The sequence below is a fragment of the Mytilus galloprovincialis genome, chromosome 11 (assembly GCF_965363235.1).
Source record: "Mytilus galloprovincialis chromosome 11, xbMytGall1.hap1.1, whole genome shotgun sequence".
Lineage (NCBI taxonomy): Eukaryota > Metazoa > Mollusca > Bivalvia > Mytilida > Mytilidae > Mytilus > Mytilus galloprovincialis.
Window position 1 is genome coordinate 72,013,857 of NC_134848.1, and position 14,797 is coordinate 72,028,653.

Here is a 14,797-nt window from a genome sequence, read left to right on the forward strand (position 1 = left end):
AGCCCGGAGCCCGGAGCCCGGAGCCCGGAGCCCGGAGCCCGGAGCTAAGGTCAACCGAAGCTAAGGTCAATCGAGACACCTGTATAAACTTAGCACAGGGGCACCAGCTGATTAACATGATTGATTTGACATTTAACAAGTACAATCTGATTGAAGGCGATAAACATAGATTGTAAGGAATTACTTTATAACAGTTAATGCGGCTAAGTCATTAATCTAATTATATCATGATCATAAAACCCAGTGATGCATGTAATAAACGAAAAACGTTACACTATCATTTATAAATTTAATTGCTTCAGATTTATATTTTCCTGTGTGGGGCCTCTAATCATGCGCTGAATTTAAACTGTTACCGTAAAAGTTTCATTCTTAACGTCGGCAGGCGAAACAAGCAAAAGTAATAAGTCGCAGTAAACTGGTTTTCGTATTTAGATGGTCATTTTCGCTAAATCAACACTAGAATAACATCCGGTTACCAGTGATCAATGGCGTAGGAAGACGAAAGTGATTTTGCAGACAATATTTGGAATGCATTTCGTTATTTAGTGGATTGTTTGTGTCACGCATAGATCAAAATGGTTTTCGAGTCACTAGTTGTTGACCTCATCAACAAGTACCTTGGCGATTATGTTGAGAATTTGGACAGATCCCAGCTAAAGTTGGGTATTTGGGGAGGTAAGAAAACCGGTGTTGACGATATGCATGACTGCATCATCCAGATGCTGAGGAAGATGCAGACCATGACAGTCAAATATTCGTTTAAAAAGTGATAAATAAATCTTTGGTGTTTTATAAAATATCTTTCACTTAGTTACATTGCAGCCAGAACTTTATTACCAAATTCATTTGTTACGTTTTTACCCATACTGGCCATAGCATAAAGTCTTAAGAAATAAAAATATTCTTGATTTATAGCATTGATACATACAACTTAAACACACAATTGCAATGACTATAACACACATAAGAAAAATGAAAATGAAAGTAAAAATTAAAGGAATTTCTAAAAAAGTACACACCCTCAAATCCAGTATTTTTTTTTGTCCTGTAACTTTACTTATACCATAATATTTGACACATTCTTGTTCTATTTAAGTATTTTAAAATGTTTAAAGAAAATACGGATTTTTTTTTGTGGTATTAAAATTTGCTGTTACAAAATGTTAGAAATTATTATAAATTAAGGAATGTATCTCCCTCATGCAAAGCTCTGATTCCTTTCACGGATTTGGCTATACTTTTTGGACCTTTTTGATTATAGCTCTTTATCTTTTATTTAAGCTTTGGATTTCAAATATTTTGGCCACGGGTATCACTGAAGAGACATGTATTGTCGAAATGCGCGTCTGGTGCAGGAAAATTGGTACCATTAATGTTATTAAAGAAAAGTTTCCGCATTAATACATGTAGTTGAATCTTAACCCTCTCGCTGCCAGTTGTTTTTCAAGGTTGCATTTGTGTGCCAGAAAATATAACCCATCTATGTCTGTGACGTCAGATGTTTAACTGAATAACGACCGTCATTCAATATATGACGTCACACCAAAATGACCATTACATTTGGGACCAATTGAAGAAAAATATAACGCTCTTAAATCCATGTTCTTTTATTTGAAAGTGATACAGCAACGAGAAGAAGCTTGCTTAAATTAAAGCATGGACATATGTGTATCTCCGGCAGTTGGTGTTGACATACATGTATGTTGTATTAAGAACGATCTCAATTAAAACAGAGGAGTGTGTACGGAAAGGAGTCATGCCCACTGATCCAAAAAATAATATTTAAAGCATTAGAAATGGGGTTCCTCCTAGATTTAACGGTGATAAGATACGAAGTGAAATACCTTCTCTCACTCTCAGTGACTGCTGTGGAAAGTAAACTTGGAATTGATAGTACAAAAATAAAACACAATAAGTACATTGCTCATACACTTGTATCCGGGATTGGCTATTTTTAAAGTTTAGTAACTATTCAGATTATTACATTTTGCATGTGCAGTTGAATTAGTTTTTGAAAATAATACTATCCAGCTGTACCAGGGCTGCCAAAAATGCTTGAGACTCACGCATGTTCATGCTTTTTTGTGGCAGTATCCTTGGATCTATTTTTTTACTCTGATCTTTTCAATCTTGGCCAAATCTCATGCATTTGCTTATTAAAAGAAAAGTTGGCAGAACTGCTATACATGTGTCAATGAAAACTATGGCAATTGTATCCCTCAGAGCATTCTGCTCTTTGATTATTTTTGGTGTTTTACACCAATTTTAAGCACAGCATTCTCTATTGATCTTTATTCTATGCTTAAGGTTGAACTATGTTTTGTTTTTTTACACAGATAATATAATTTCAAGCAAGGGGACATTATTAATCTTATCTTAAAATTCTTTCTTTTTAACTAGAATGATATTCTATAATACTGTCATAGAGAATTTTATTTTATCATTGAAACAAATATTGTTCTGTTATCTAAGGTTGCCACCCTTACTTTGATTTTATCCTAAACAAGATTTGTCAACGTCTTGTGATATTATATGTCGACTTAATTATCTATTTGTAAAAAAGATAAATACACACATCTATATTTAGACAAGTTGTTAAATAAGTCACATGGTAATGTTAAGAAACCTTGAACACAGGTTAAAACATAACCTTGTATACATGTAATTTAAATTTTTACAATCCTACCTTAAATTTACAAGGTTTTAATTTTGATAATTATATGTTTACTCCATTCTAGGGAAAGTGGTTTTCTTCACCATTTAGAAAACAATACACTTATTGAACAATTTATAACTTACAAATTATAATATCACACAAAATGGCTTGAATACACATATTTTTGTTGTTTGGCCTAAAATGACAATTAAAAAAACCTTGACATAAAGAAACTTTTAGCAATACATTTCAATATAAGTTCTGGCAAGTCTTATGATGAGGAACTATAAAAACAACTGCAGTTTGTTTGATGTTAAGAACTTAATCAAGTAGATCTGATTATGACTAACTGAGGCTCTTCAAGGGGTTATCGTCGACTAATTAATTAAAACATTTCAATGATTGCTAAATTATTTCCCTTCTTTAGGGACAGAAAAAAATAGCTACACTATGAAATATTGTCTTTTGTGACATATTTTTATAAAACATCCATGAAATCATGGAAATTATGTGCAAGTACTAGGGACAATTTTTCACTTAGGGGGACACGATTTTATAGTTAAAAAATGTGATATTCTATCCCATGAACAAAATTTCACAGATGAACTGTGAAATAATGTTCTAAAGGACACAATTTCATGGGACACTTTTTTTGGCTTACATATACTGTAAATTCAGAATTATTTTGTGATGTTTTTATTGTTTCAAAATTTGCAGCAATTAAGTATATTAAGAGAATATAGAAAATAAAAAAAAAATATTTTAGATTTTGAACATTTGTTGAAAGCATTATTCAGTTATTTATATGACAACAACGTACAGTCTGCGCCAACACTTTTTCATATTATCATGATTATACGGAAACTAAATATGACTATATAAAATCTTGAAAATTTTCACTAGTCCGAATTATATTTACTAGTCTGGATCATCAGACTAGTGGGTAAATGTACAGGCTGCATTTGAGTAATCTCCATATACCAAATACATTCAGACATTTATGAAATCAAAGAATTAAAGAAATTTATTATTTAATTTGTTCTCCTCCTTTATAATCATGAAATATTTGCCACTGGAAATTAAGGCAGTTTATACACTATACAAATTTCACCATTTCAGGAGATGCAGTGTTACAGAACTTGGATTTGAAGGAAAGTGCATTGGTAAGTTGAATGTTTTAATTTACAATTTGATTGTCTTTGTACATGTTGTAGGTTAAAATGTTACAAATATGGAAATTGTTTTGGTATATTGCAGTAGAAACAATGGCAAGAAGGAAAGCTTGAAATATGTGTCAGAAATTGAGTTCGAACATTCAACGAACAATGTTAATCATATAATGCTGGTTCTGTATGTTGAATCCATTAATCATGACTGAACTAGGAATGTAACATTTTATTTTGGTTTTTGTTTTAAAATGACAGCATTTCATGATTTGGTCATATTGCTATACATTCTTATATCATTTTATAAAAAAATTAATATTTTGGTGAAAAAGAAATTTAAAATGCTATCTACTTCTCTAATTACATTTATTTAAATGTTTTGTTACAAAGGTTTTCCAGACTATAACCATGATAACAAAACTGTTACTTATGGAAACAGTATTGATATTTATCAGGCCTTACTTGACATTACATCTTTGTCAATTTACATGAATTCCTATGGACTATCAAAATTTTATTAAAAAAATAGCTCATGAAATAACATTTTTTCAAATTAAAAGTCGTGATCAAATGATGATGAAAAATAAATTATTTTGATTATTTTAATTCTTATTTCCTAATTCATGGTGATTTTTTTGTAGGATGACTTAGATTTACCAGTAAAAATCAAAGCAGGCCATATAGGTGAGTAGATATAGAATCAAAGCAAATTCCCAAATGATCCAAGTAAAGATGTTTCTTTAATGTGTTTATAAGTCCATGTAAAATATACTCTGGAAACAGTAGAGAAAACTTAAGAACCAGATGTTGAATAATCTTCAGATTGGGCAATAAATTTTATTAAGAAATAACTATATATTTTATGGGAAAAGTGTCCCAAAGTTCACCGACTTATTTGACAGGCTTATTCAGGGGTATTCACGACTCAGTAGTTGTGTAATCAGTGACACTGCCTTCATTATTTTATAAGAATTAACATACATGTATCTAAGTTCGATTTCAAATTTTACCAAAATTTAAATCTAAAATGAGAAGTGTATAACGAATATACCGCCATACTGTGTGCAGATACGATGACTAAAAAGGGTCCTGAGAGCACTTTGTATGTCCTGAGCAGTCTGCACCAAAAACTTTTTCAACTACTAGTCCGAAGACCAATATTCAGAAATTTTTCTTATTTGTCCAAACAATGTTTTGCTTACTAGTCAGAATGAAATTTTACTAGTCTGGGGCATCGGACTAGTGGCTAACGGTGCAGACTGCCTGAGTGCACTCAGGAGGTCCTGAGCGGTGTTGAGAGATACCGCTTATTCAGAACTACATTAATACCTTAACTTAAACATTGTTAAAGGGGCACTAGCTATAAGGTATATAAAAAATCTGAAGTATGATTTTTTTTGTTCAATAAATAATGAAAGTGAAATAGTGAAATAATAACTTGGATTTATCAGCTAAAATGGTTCAATTTTGTCAAATAAAGCTAATAAACATAGATACTGAATTATTCACTTGCAAGTGAAAAACTCAACCTCATTAAATCCGTATTCATGTGAGCTCCTGTTTAACCCCGTAGAAAGAGATAGAATTCTCATGCATTGCCCGTGTATGGTTATTTAAAGGAAAAGAATGTCAACATTGAAAGTGAAACAAAGGTAAATAATTTGATTGACTAATTCGATCCGAAAAAATCTTTCTTATAAAGGTAAAAACGACAATAAACATTAATTTATAATTTATAAAACAAAATTTGACAGACCTATAAAAATATAATTGCACGAGCTGCTTAATCTATTTATATCTCTGTTTATGTTTACATCGCTTATATGGTCATAGAAGTTCAACTCGATAGTTAATTAGATGGCGTCTTGGCTAAAATTCTTAGGAAACGAAGCTACATCTTATTGAGACCATGTCCTTTAAATTGTTTATTTTATACTTTTGATAGTTTAAAAAATGTTTTACATTGTTATAAACAATATATTAGAATTTGAGTCAAATCGGTGAACATGAATTTGGCAGCTAGTGCCCCTTTAAAGTTTTTTTTGTTAGCTCAGTGACTGGAAAATCAGAAATTATTGTGTGCATTTATTATTGTGATTTTGTCACTTTAGACTTAAATGCAAGTTAATTTTTACGATTTTTAGTAAAATCCTGTTTAATTCATATAAAATATTTCAAAATGCGAGTTTAAATTGTTGCGTTTACAACTCTGTCGCATTTTTTCACAAAAATAAAAACCTCACAACAATTTCTGAATTTACAATAATTAGAAAATTATCACTTATTGACATCAATAAACATACATCTCTTATGTCAATAGTAATTAGTTGATCAATACACAAGGTAATGATTAACAGGTGTGTTGATTAGGTAAGATAGGTCTGTGTTGATACAGAAATTACAGATCATATTGATATATTATTTTGAATGTTATTGACTGATCAATTTGATTGCCATGTTATTATGTAAACGTTCAGTGTCCTAGCTTGCCCCAAATAATAGGAAAGATGCTCCATTCTTTCCTCTCTCTCTGCTCCCCTTGTCCTTCATTGTGCACCTCTACAAATTTCTTGTATTCCTAGTTGCCATATAAAACAAAAGGAAGGGAGAATAAATACTTGAAGATGTTTAAACGTAAACAGGTCAACATTTCTTCTACAGGGGAAAAAACCCAAACATTTTGCAAACCCAAATAATATTAAGGAAGAAATTTAACAAAAAAGCTTTCATTTATCCATCATTTATTTTTTATCCATAAACTTGACCAAGTTGTCCATTTTCAGACAAGAGCTCGAGATCACCCCCTGATACTTGCTCTACACTGTTAAACTATGGCACTTTCAAGGAATTCTAGTTAGATGTCTTGTATAAAATTACATGATATTAGATATAAATGTAAATGGATAGGCTTTTCATTGACCCTTGTCATAAGACCCTAATCTTTGTTGATTATCATACTTATTTTCAATACTTTAAAGAGATTCATGTGACATCCTAGTTTAGACTGTTTCTTTATTCAAACAAGGAAATTATATTTTATCAAATAAGTATTTTTAATTTGTTGATAATTGCTTGGTTTAAGTGTTACCTAAGGATACAATCTTTTCTTTAAATAAAGGACAGTAAAAGCTCTTAGGAATAAGAAGGACCCATTCTAAACATTATCTGATGATAATTATTCTCAAATCATGCCAAATTAAACTTTTTTAACTAATTGTGAAATCTTACATTATGATACATCATCATGTCTCTAGATTTTGATGAAAGTCAAAACATGCAAAATTACCTAAAAACTAGAAAAACTAACATGTTGTAAATTTTATATACATGTCCAAAGCCCTTTTCTTGATTTACCATTTTTACCTTCATCAGGAAATGCTCCGAGCCAAGTATTTTCAGTAAAATATTCAAGTACAAATTTATTCAGCATGTTTTGATAAATCCCTGATCTCTCTCTTTAATGAAAATATAATTATTGTCATTTTTTTTCCTTCAAATAAATGTACATGCAATTTTATTTTTTCTTCAGAAACATGTGGTAATACATATTTCTTCCAAATGCATTACTATGATAACACTCAGAATAAATGTAACATATTTTCTGCAATAGTGAATACTAATGTAATTGATGCTTTAATTCACACCTTGATGAATCACATGTGTTCACTGGACCATGAAGGCCATTGGTAATCAATATGTGTTATAATGGAATTAAAAAAATGTTTGTCATCAATCACTTATTTTAAATGACATCTGTCAAATCGTACTGAAAAAATATAATTGAAATATATATTGTCCTGTTGATAGGTCAAAAGAATGAAATGAAAGGGAAACTGAATGACATAATGTATTAATTTGTTCTGCATAGAAAAAGTCATTTATAATTTATTAGGTAAAACATATCTTGTTTTACCTTGACACTTGAACTGAAACCTCCCTCACTAATTTCTATAAATAAAGGGGCTCAGTAAGGATAAAAGTTTAGGCATTATTGAAGTCAATATTTTCTGTTTATGATACTCACTAGAATTTAAGCATGATCAACATGATCAAGGGTGTTGGATATTCAGAAATTTTTGCAAGTGTGCGACAGGATTTTAATCACATTAATTTAAACTTGCATTTTGAGTTTTTAGTGGAAGAAGACGTCAAGTCTTCTGAAGACTTAAGGGGCTGACCATTGGCATTGAGTCTCCGTATGCCGCATTCATTTCGTGTATTACAATTTCAAAACAACATAAATTCCTGACACCGATTATTACACATGATTAGGCATCTGAATCATTTAATTTGTAATTATGATTGTAAAACAATCACTATCGTAAATATGACCCTTTTATTTATGTAAATTATTAGATTTCATCTCATCCACATGAACGTTATTTGTTTACTTGTAACAGTATGTTTTAACTGTAGATATTTGTATTACGCATGCGTGAATTTGGTATCGGGACAACTCGCCCTGTTTACAAGTTCGCCCTTGAAGTTACGAATTTGCAATCCTGCAGACAAGAAGATTTTGTTTTTATATAAATAAAAAGGATATATAAAGTGTTGTCTTTATTCATGGTTTTCCTTTGTCATGTGAATTAGATGCCCTTCGTAACATACATGTGAACCTCCCGTTTAGGAGAAAAAACTCCCGTGTATGAAATTTTTCAGACGCCATATTTGATCATTTCTTACTACTGTACGGGTGTAATTGACACCTGTGTTAAATTTTACCTGAACATCAAAGAAGATGTATAATTATATGGCTTCACTTGACAGCTTGGGTGTCAAACATACTGGTAATCAACGATGTTTACCTCCGGCTAACTGCCGTTGTGTTATCAAAACGATGTGTATTGGGAATATTGAAATACTTTTTTGTTACTTCCCTTTGTTTTATCCTGTTTTCAGTTATTTTGCTTTTAAAAATGTAAATTGTAAAAAGACTATAAATGATTAATATTTTAATCAAATAATCATAAAAGGATGTTGATTAAATGAATTTAAATGATTTTGGACAAATAAAAAAATTAAAATTTATAAATTATTTTAGCAATCTAGACCTCCTTTCAAGGATTAAATTGAAGTTTATATTATAATTTTGTTTACAACAGAATGTTATATTAATTAATTTACGATGTTGCAAATATACATGTGGAGCTTATTTCTTTCTTATTTGTCTATACAATTACAAATGATAAGGAGATGAAGACATGAACAAAAATATATACAGATAAGATATATGAATATAATGATTCATTTGCTAGCAGTGAACAATCATTTGTCAAAAACAAAACAAAACAAAACAAGAAACAGATTCTTCTTATTATTTTATTTTATTCAAATAGAGAGGCAATAATGGAACTATAAACATTACAATTTGATGGAAATTTGAAGAAAAAACACAATTTCTACATCATTTGGTTACATTTATGACAAAATTTATGTCGATAAAAAAACATGATGTTTTGACCATTCAGTACTTAACCCTTTCCTCCATAATGACGCTTTTTGACGCCACCCCCTTTACTCCATAATGACGCCTTTTGACGCCTGTGTAGTACCTCAGTTGAAACACTTTGACTACAAAGTGTCTGCAGTAGACTCAATAAAATTTGTATCCAATATGAAAAGGAATATCATAGGACACAATGTAGGAATATTCTACTTAAATTTATTTAATGAAATATTTGTTTTTTGCAATGCATTTTAATACTTTAAAGCCTATTTTCAGCATTTTATTGAAAAATTCTATTTTGTGTTCATTTTTTACAGTGGGTTGTGATGATCTTCCAGTTAGGTTACCCTCATTTGGAGTGTTGTTCCCAACCTGTTAAAGGTCCATCTTTGTGCATAATTCAAAATTGGAAATTTCAACAAGCATCTAATATTCTTAATCTGGAAAATAAACCCTGGTCTGCTAGCTTCATGTATATTTTTTCTACCGATTTAATATATAACTAGAATCATGCAAACAGACTTAAGGAAAAGGCATGTAAGTTCATCATACAAATATGACACTTTTTCTAGACAATCCAGATCTTGCAAAATACGTCGCTAAAAATTGTAACCTTTAAAATTGTTGTGCAGTAAAAACCCATATGGGAACTTTCAAAAGTTGGCAGGTATGTAACAAGTCTTACTATTTTTATGCTCCATTTATGGGCAATATGTTTTCTAGTCTGTCCGTCCGTCCTGCTTCTGGTTATAAAGTTTATGGTCGAGGTAGTTTTTGATGAAGTTGAAATCCAATCAACTTGAAACTTAGTACACATGTGTTCCTCTTGATATGATCTTCTTAATTACTGCCAAATTAAAGATTTTACCTAATTTTCATAGTCAACTGAACATAGAAAATGATTGTACGGATGGGAAATCCATGTACTTATGACCTTTTCTTGTTTGAAGAAAAAAAATACATTTTAACGATAATGGAACAAAGCAGCCTGGGTAAGTGGGGCTGCTTTTATGGTAATTCAAGTTACCTTTTATTCACCTTCTTCCACTTCAGAGCTATCAGCTCTTTGATTTGTTATATGAATTAAACCGGATTTACCCCGATATCACAAAAAAAAATGTGCATTTTAGTCTGAAGTGACAAAAATGCAAAAAATGCATGCAATACTTTCTGAATTTACAGTATTTAAGTGAAATGAGAAGAAAGTGTCTAGTAAATGGTTTATCTGCTTGAGATTTGATCCTTCATGATCTTGAGACAGAAAGTTGCCACCTTAAGTCTGGTTTTGCAATTTTCATTCTGTCTATATATGTACTGCATTCTTATGTTCCTCCACCCTATGCATCCATAAAAATGGTTGTCAAATAGCATAGCAATCATGGACACATAAAATGGTAAAAGTATGAACAGTTTACTTACGGTTATAACTGAAATATTTAGAGTAAAAAACACTTGATTAACAGCTGTATGTAATTATTTGGTGTTGAATTTTCAGTAAAAATTCTTGATTTTTTTTCAGGAAAACTTACATTGAAAATACCATGGAAAAATTTGTATACAGAGCCAGTTGTTGCAACAATAGATGGTTTATATGCCTTGGCTGTCCCTAATGTTGGTAAGTTGGGAGAATTTGTACAATGTTTGTATGCCTTGGCTGTCCCTAATGTTGGTAAGTTGGGAGAATTTGTACAATGTTTGTATGCCTTGACTGTACCCAATGTTGGTTAAGCTGTTCACCTGTTTGCAAAAATGATGATCAGTGTCTTTACATACAGTATCCATAATAAAAAGTTTTAAACTATATATGAGCTGCCACAGATATAAATCAACCTTATACAAGTTCACGTATACATGCTTTCCATGCACATCTATAGGTATTTGATTGATTTTGGAATATTCAGATATGAAATTAAAGATGAATTTTGGTCCGTTTTGTAGGGTTCTTATCTTAACTCAATTTTCATAGGTTGCCACATAGCCCGTACTACATACATGTAGTAAGAGCTCTACAATAGGCCCTGCAATGACAAATGTGACACAATTCTAATGAGAAAACTAATGGCCTGATATATGAACAAAACAAAAACAATAAACCAAAAAAATATATCATAAACAGAAACAGACAACAAAAACTTACTTACTCGATCCTGACTCCGGGAGCCTTATATATTAGATGGATACAAAGCACAAATAACCCTAACAGAATATAAAAGACACAAAGAAAAGATCTGAGAGTACTCACAGTTACTGAAAGCTAGTTGATGTATATATAAAAAGTAGATGTGGTGTGATGCCAATGAGACAACTCTCCACAAGAGACCAAATCACACAGTAATTAAAGCTTTATGTCACTGTACATCCTTCTACAATGATCAATGCCCATCACACGTATTAGGCCATACAAGAGGCCATATGCATGGTATAGTCTTTTGTTTGAAAATAATAAAAAAAGTGTAATTTTATTTTAATAGCTGTAAAGTACAATGAAGAAAAAGAGGAGAAAGCAAAACAAGAATCTAAACAGAAGAAATTACAACAGATAGAGGATGCCAAGAAACTGGAGGCTGACAAAGGTTTGTTATGATTACATTTACATGTACTGTAAATTCAGAAATTATTGCAAAGGTTTTATTATTGCAAAAAATGGGACAGGGTTATAATCGTAAAAAACTTAAACTCTCATTTTGAATTTTTTCATATGATTTAAACAGATTTTTTCTCAAAATCTCAAAAAATTAAAAATCGCATTTTAGTCTTAAATGACAAAATCGCAATAATAAATGCACACAATAATTTATGAATTTACAGTACTTTGATTTTGTTTATGCTGAAAATTTTGCTTGCATTATAATTGCAATTGTTAAGCAATAGATGGAAATGCAAGACTAGATATTGCTATTTCAGGACAGGCTGCAAACAAATAAATCTTTCAAAATTTTAAGACCAGGTTTTTATTATTGCAAAACCTATTCTACTCAATGTTTGCATGATAAAAACATTGCATAAATTTCTTAATTACATAAACCTAACATTTTACTACATTTGTATCTAACATGTCTAATGGAATATGAGCTGAATGGTCAGTAAAATATTTTGAATTAATTAGTTCTTTATTGACTTTCCAATTCTGTTTGTAGCAGTAAATATTAATTTTCAACTACATCACATGCCAAATGAATTGCCTAGCATCACATCAAGTCTGATACTTGCCTATATATTATCTTTGTACTGATGAGCATTATTTGCTCAAAGTAATAAAAGAATTGAACTGATACTAGGAAACAGTTGATTAATTTATGGAAATTTTTTAGAAATGTTTCAAATGATATATTTTTTCCAAATTCTGTCATGTTCAGAAATACCCTAAACAAGTCGGCTATAGAGATGATATTCAATGATAAGTATATAAGAAAACAAGTAAATTAGAAAACTGAGCTGTATAAATATGATTACATGATAACAGATACATAAGTTCATAATCAATACACTAGATATGGTTAATTAAACATGTACATATTGTACATCAGACATAACAGAGATCCCACCATAGTCATAGATGGCAATTATGGAAAATTGATAATTATTTACCATTAAATGCATTGAGAAAATAATTGATAGAACTTTAGATATAAGTGATATGATTGCTAGATGATGATTTCATTGTATATTGAAGGGGGATATTGATTTTAATGAATAAAATGAAGTTGTTTCTATAAACACTGCTAAAGGCAAATGTGAAATCTCTGTAATATGGAAAATAAGGGTTATGGTTTAAAAAACACGAAAAGCATTTCATTTTAAATGAAATTAGTGAAAAAGACAATTAGAAATTAAAAAAAAAACTTTTTTATTACAATATTTGTGCAAGCTCAGCTAGGAGATGTGAAGAAATCCACTATCAGATTTATGTGTTATTAAGACAATATAACAATCAAAACCAAGGAGTAAACAAAGACTCACAAAACCAAAGGACATTTACATCAACAGTTATAAATAATAATTAAGAAACAACACAAACTCCACTAAAAACGGGGAGTGAAATCAGGTGCTCCAGAGGGTAGGCATTTCCTGCACTGTATACAGCACCCGTTGTGTTATTTCTTTGTTCAGTTTGGTAATGATAGAAGGTTATTATAACTGAGGAAGAATATCAGATATGATTTCTGACACACTTTTGTCATAATGGCCAATCAGCTCCTGATGGCAACTGTAAAATTTCTTGAGTGATAACCTTAATTTGATTGATTCATAGCCCTGTCTTAGCAACTTTTGAGAAAGCAGTCTTCCTCGTTCAAAAAAATCAACATACTTTGAGCTAGCTCTAGAGTAACGTATCAATTGAGACACATATACTCCATATGCTGGTGCGGCTGGGATGTTGCTACACAGAAATGGAAAGTTGACTATAAGATTAAGAATGAATAAACAACAATTTTAACTTTTAAAACTAGAAGAAATGTATCAAAGATAAGAAAAGATTGTGCAAAAAAAACCAAAAACACATAGAATTGGCCTTTTTTTCAATTCAATTTTCATATTTATACAAACAGAAAAAAAAGGCTGTAGCAATAAACATGTTATCAATACTCTTTTGTGGATGTTTGTCAAAGCTCATCTCAGGGTTGTCACCCTTGTGTGACTTTGTGAGAAACACCCTCTCATTTTAAAGACCATTGAAAGTCTATAATATATCAATCTTCAGTTAAAAAATCTGTTTGTTCAACATTCTATGTTTTATTTGATTTATATTATAGATAAGCCAAAAGAGGTTAAGAAGGACTCGTTTGCAGAAAAAATGGCAGCACAGATCATTAAAAATCTACAAGTACAAGTGATGAATGTTCATGTACGATATGAAGATAAATACTCCAATCCTAAACGTCCTTTCTCCATTGGTGTGTCGCTGAAGGAGTTACTCTTCCAGGTAATAAAGGGTAACATTTTCTGAGCAAAAGACAGCTAAATACTGCCAAAGGTCTTTCATGTATATGATATGAGTAGTTCATGGAAATCTTTTTCTCACCAAAATTTGTTTCTTTCTCAAATTACAAAATATCTTTTTTTCTGCAACAGCCATTATGTTAATAAAAGCAGCAATCATCTTTTGTACTAACCCAAAATATATTAGAAAGTCATTACAGATTCTACAAAGTATTATGTATTTGTTTTTATCACTATTTTCCTTTGATCTTACTGACTGAAAATTTCCTTTCTCAGCACAGTAGAGTGATATGGAAAATTATCGCTAGAAACTATGAGTGCATGTGTGAAGGAAATTAACAACTTCGTCATCAGTAAAATAGCCATAATCAGATTATCATTGGTTATCTCAACTCGGTTGCTTTTCTTGCTTTCGACATTCTGACTTTAGCGAGAAAATCAATATAATAATATTATTGTTGAGATGACCAAAAATAATCTTTATATAGTAATGGTAGCCCACAGTTCAAATTTTGTAGCCAACATATATAGTTCTTTACGAGAAAAGCAGACATTCAAGTAGCCCACACCAAATTTTAGGGG

At 30.7% G+C, this 14,797-nt stretch overlaps 1 protein-coding gene across 2 annotated transcripts in view; it reads left to right on the forward strand.

The window, feature by feature from the left end:
* Positions 1 to 370: 370 nt before the first annotated feature.
* The window catches only part of LOC143052750 (intermembrane lipid transfer protein VPS13A-like), a 136,753-nt gene continuing 122,326 nt past the window's right edge, over positions 371 to 14,797 (forward strand). Inside the window, exons 1-6 of one of the 2 annotated variants that reach the window (XM_076225855.1) lie at positions 371 to 678; positions 3,779 to 3,822; positions 4,467 to 4,509; positions 10,794 to 10,889; positions 11,746 to 11,847; positions 14,029 to 14,198. In XM_076225855.1, the coding sequence (XP_076081970.1) occupies positions 579 to 678; positions 3,779 to 3,822; positions 4,467 to 4,509; positions 10,794 to 10,889; positions 11,746 to 11,847; positions 14,029 to 14,198 (555 nt within the window). In that variant the 5' untranslated portion in view covers positions 371 to 578. The remainder of the gene's footprint in view (positions 679 to 3,778; positions 3,823 to 4,466; positions 4,510 to 10,793; positions 10,890 to 11,745; positions 11,848 to 14,028; positions 14,199 to 14,797) is intronic. The other variant, XM_076225856.1, reaches the window with a different exon arrangement.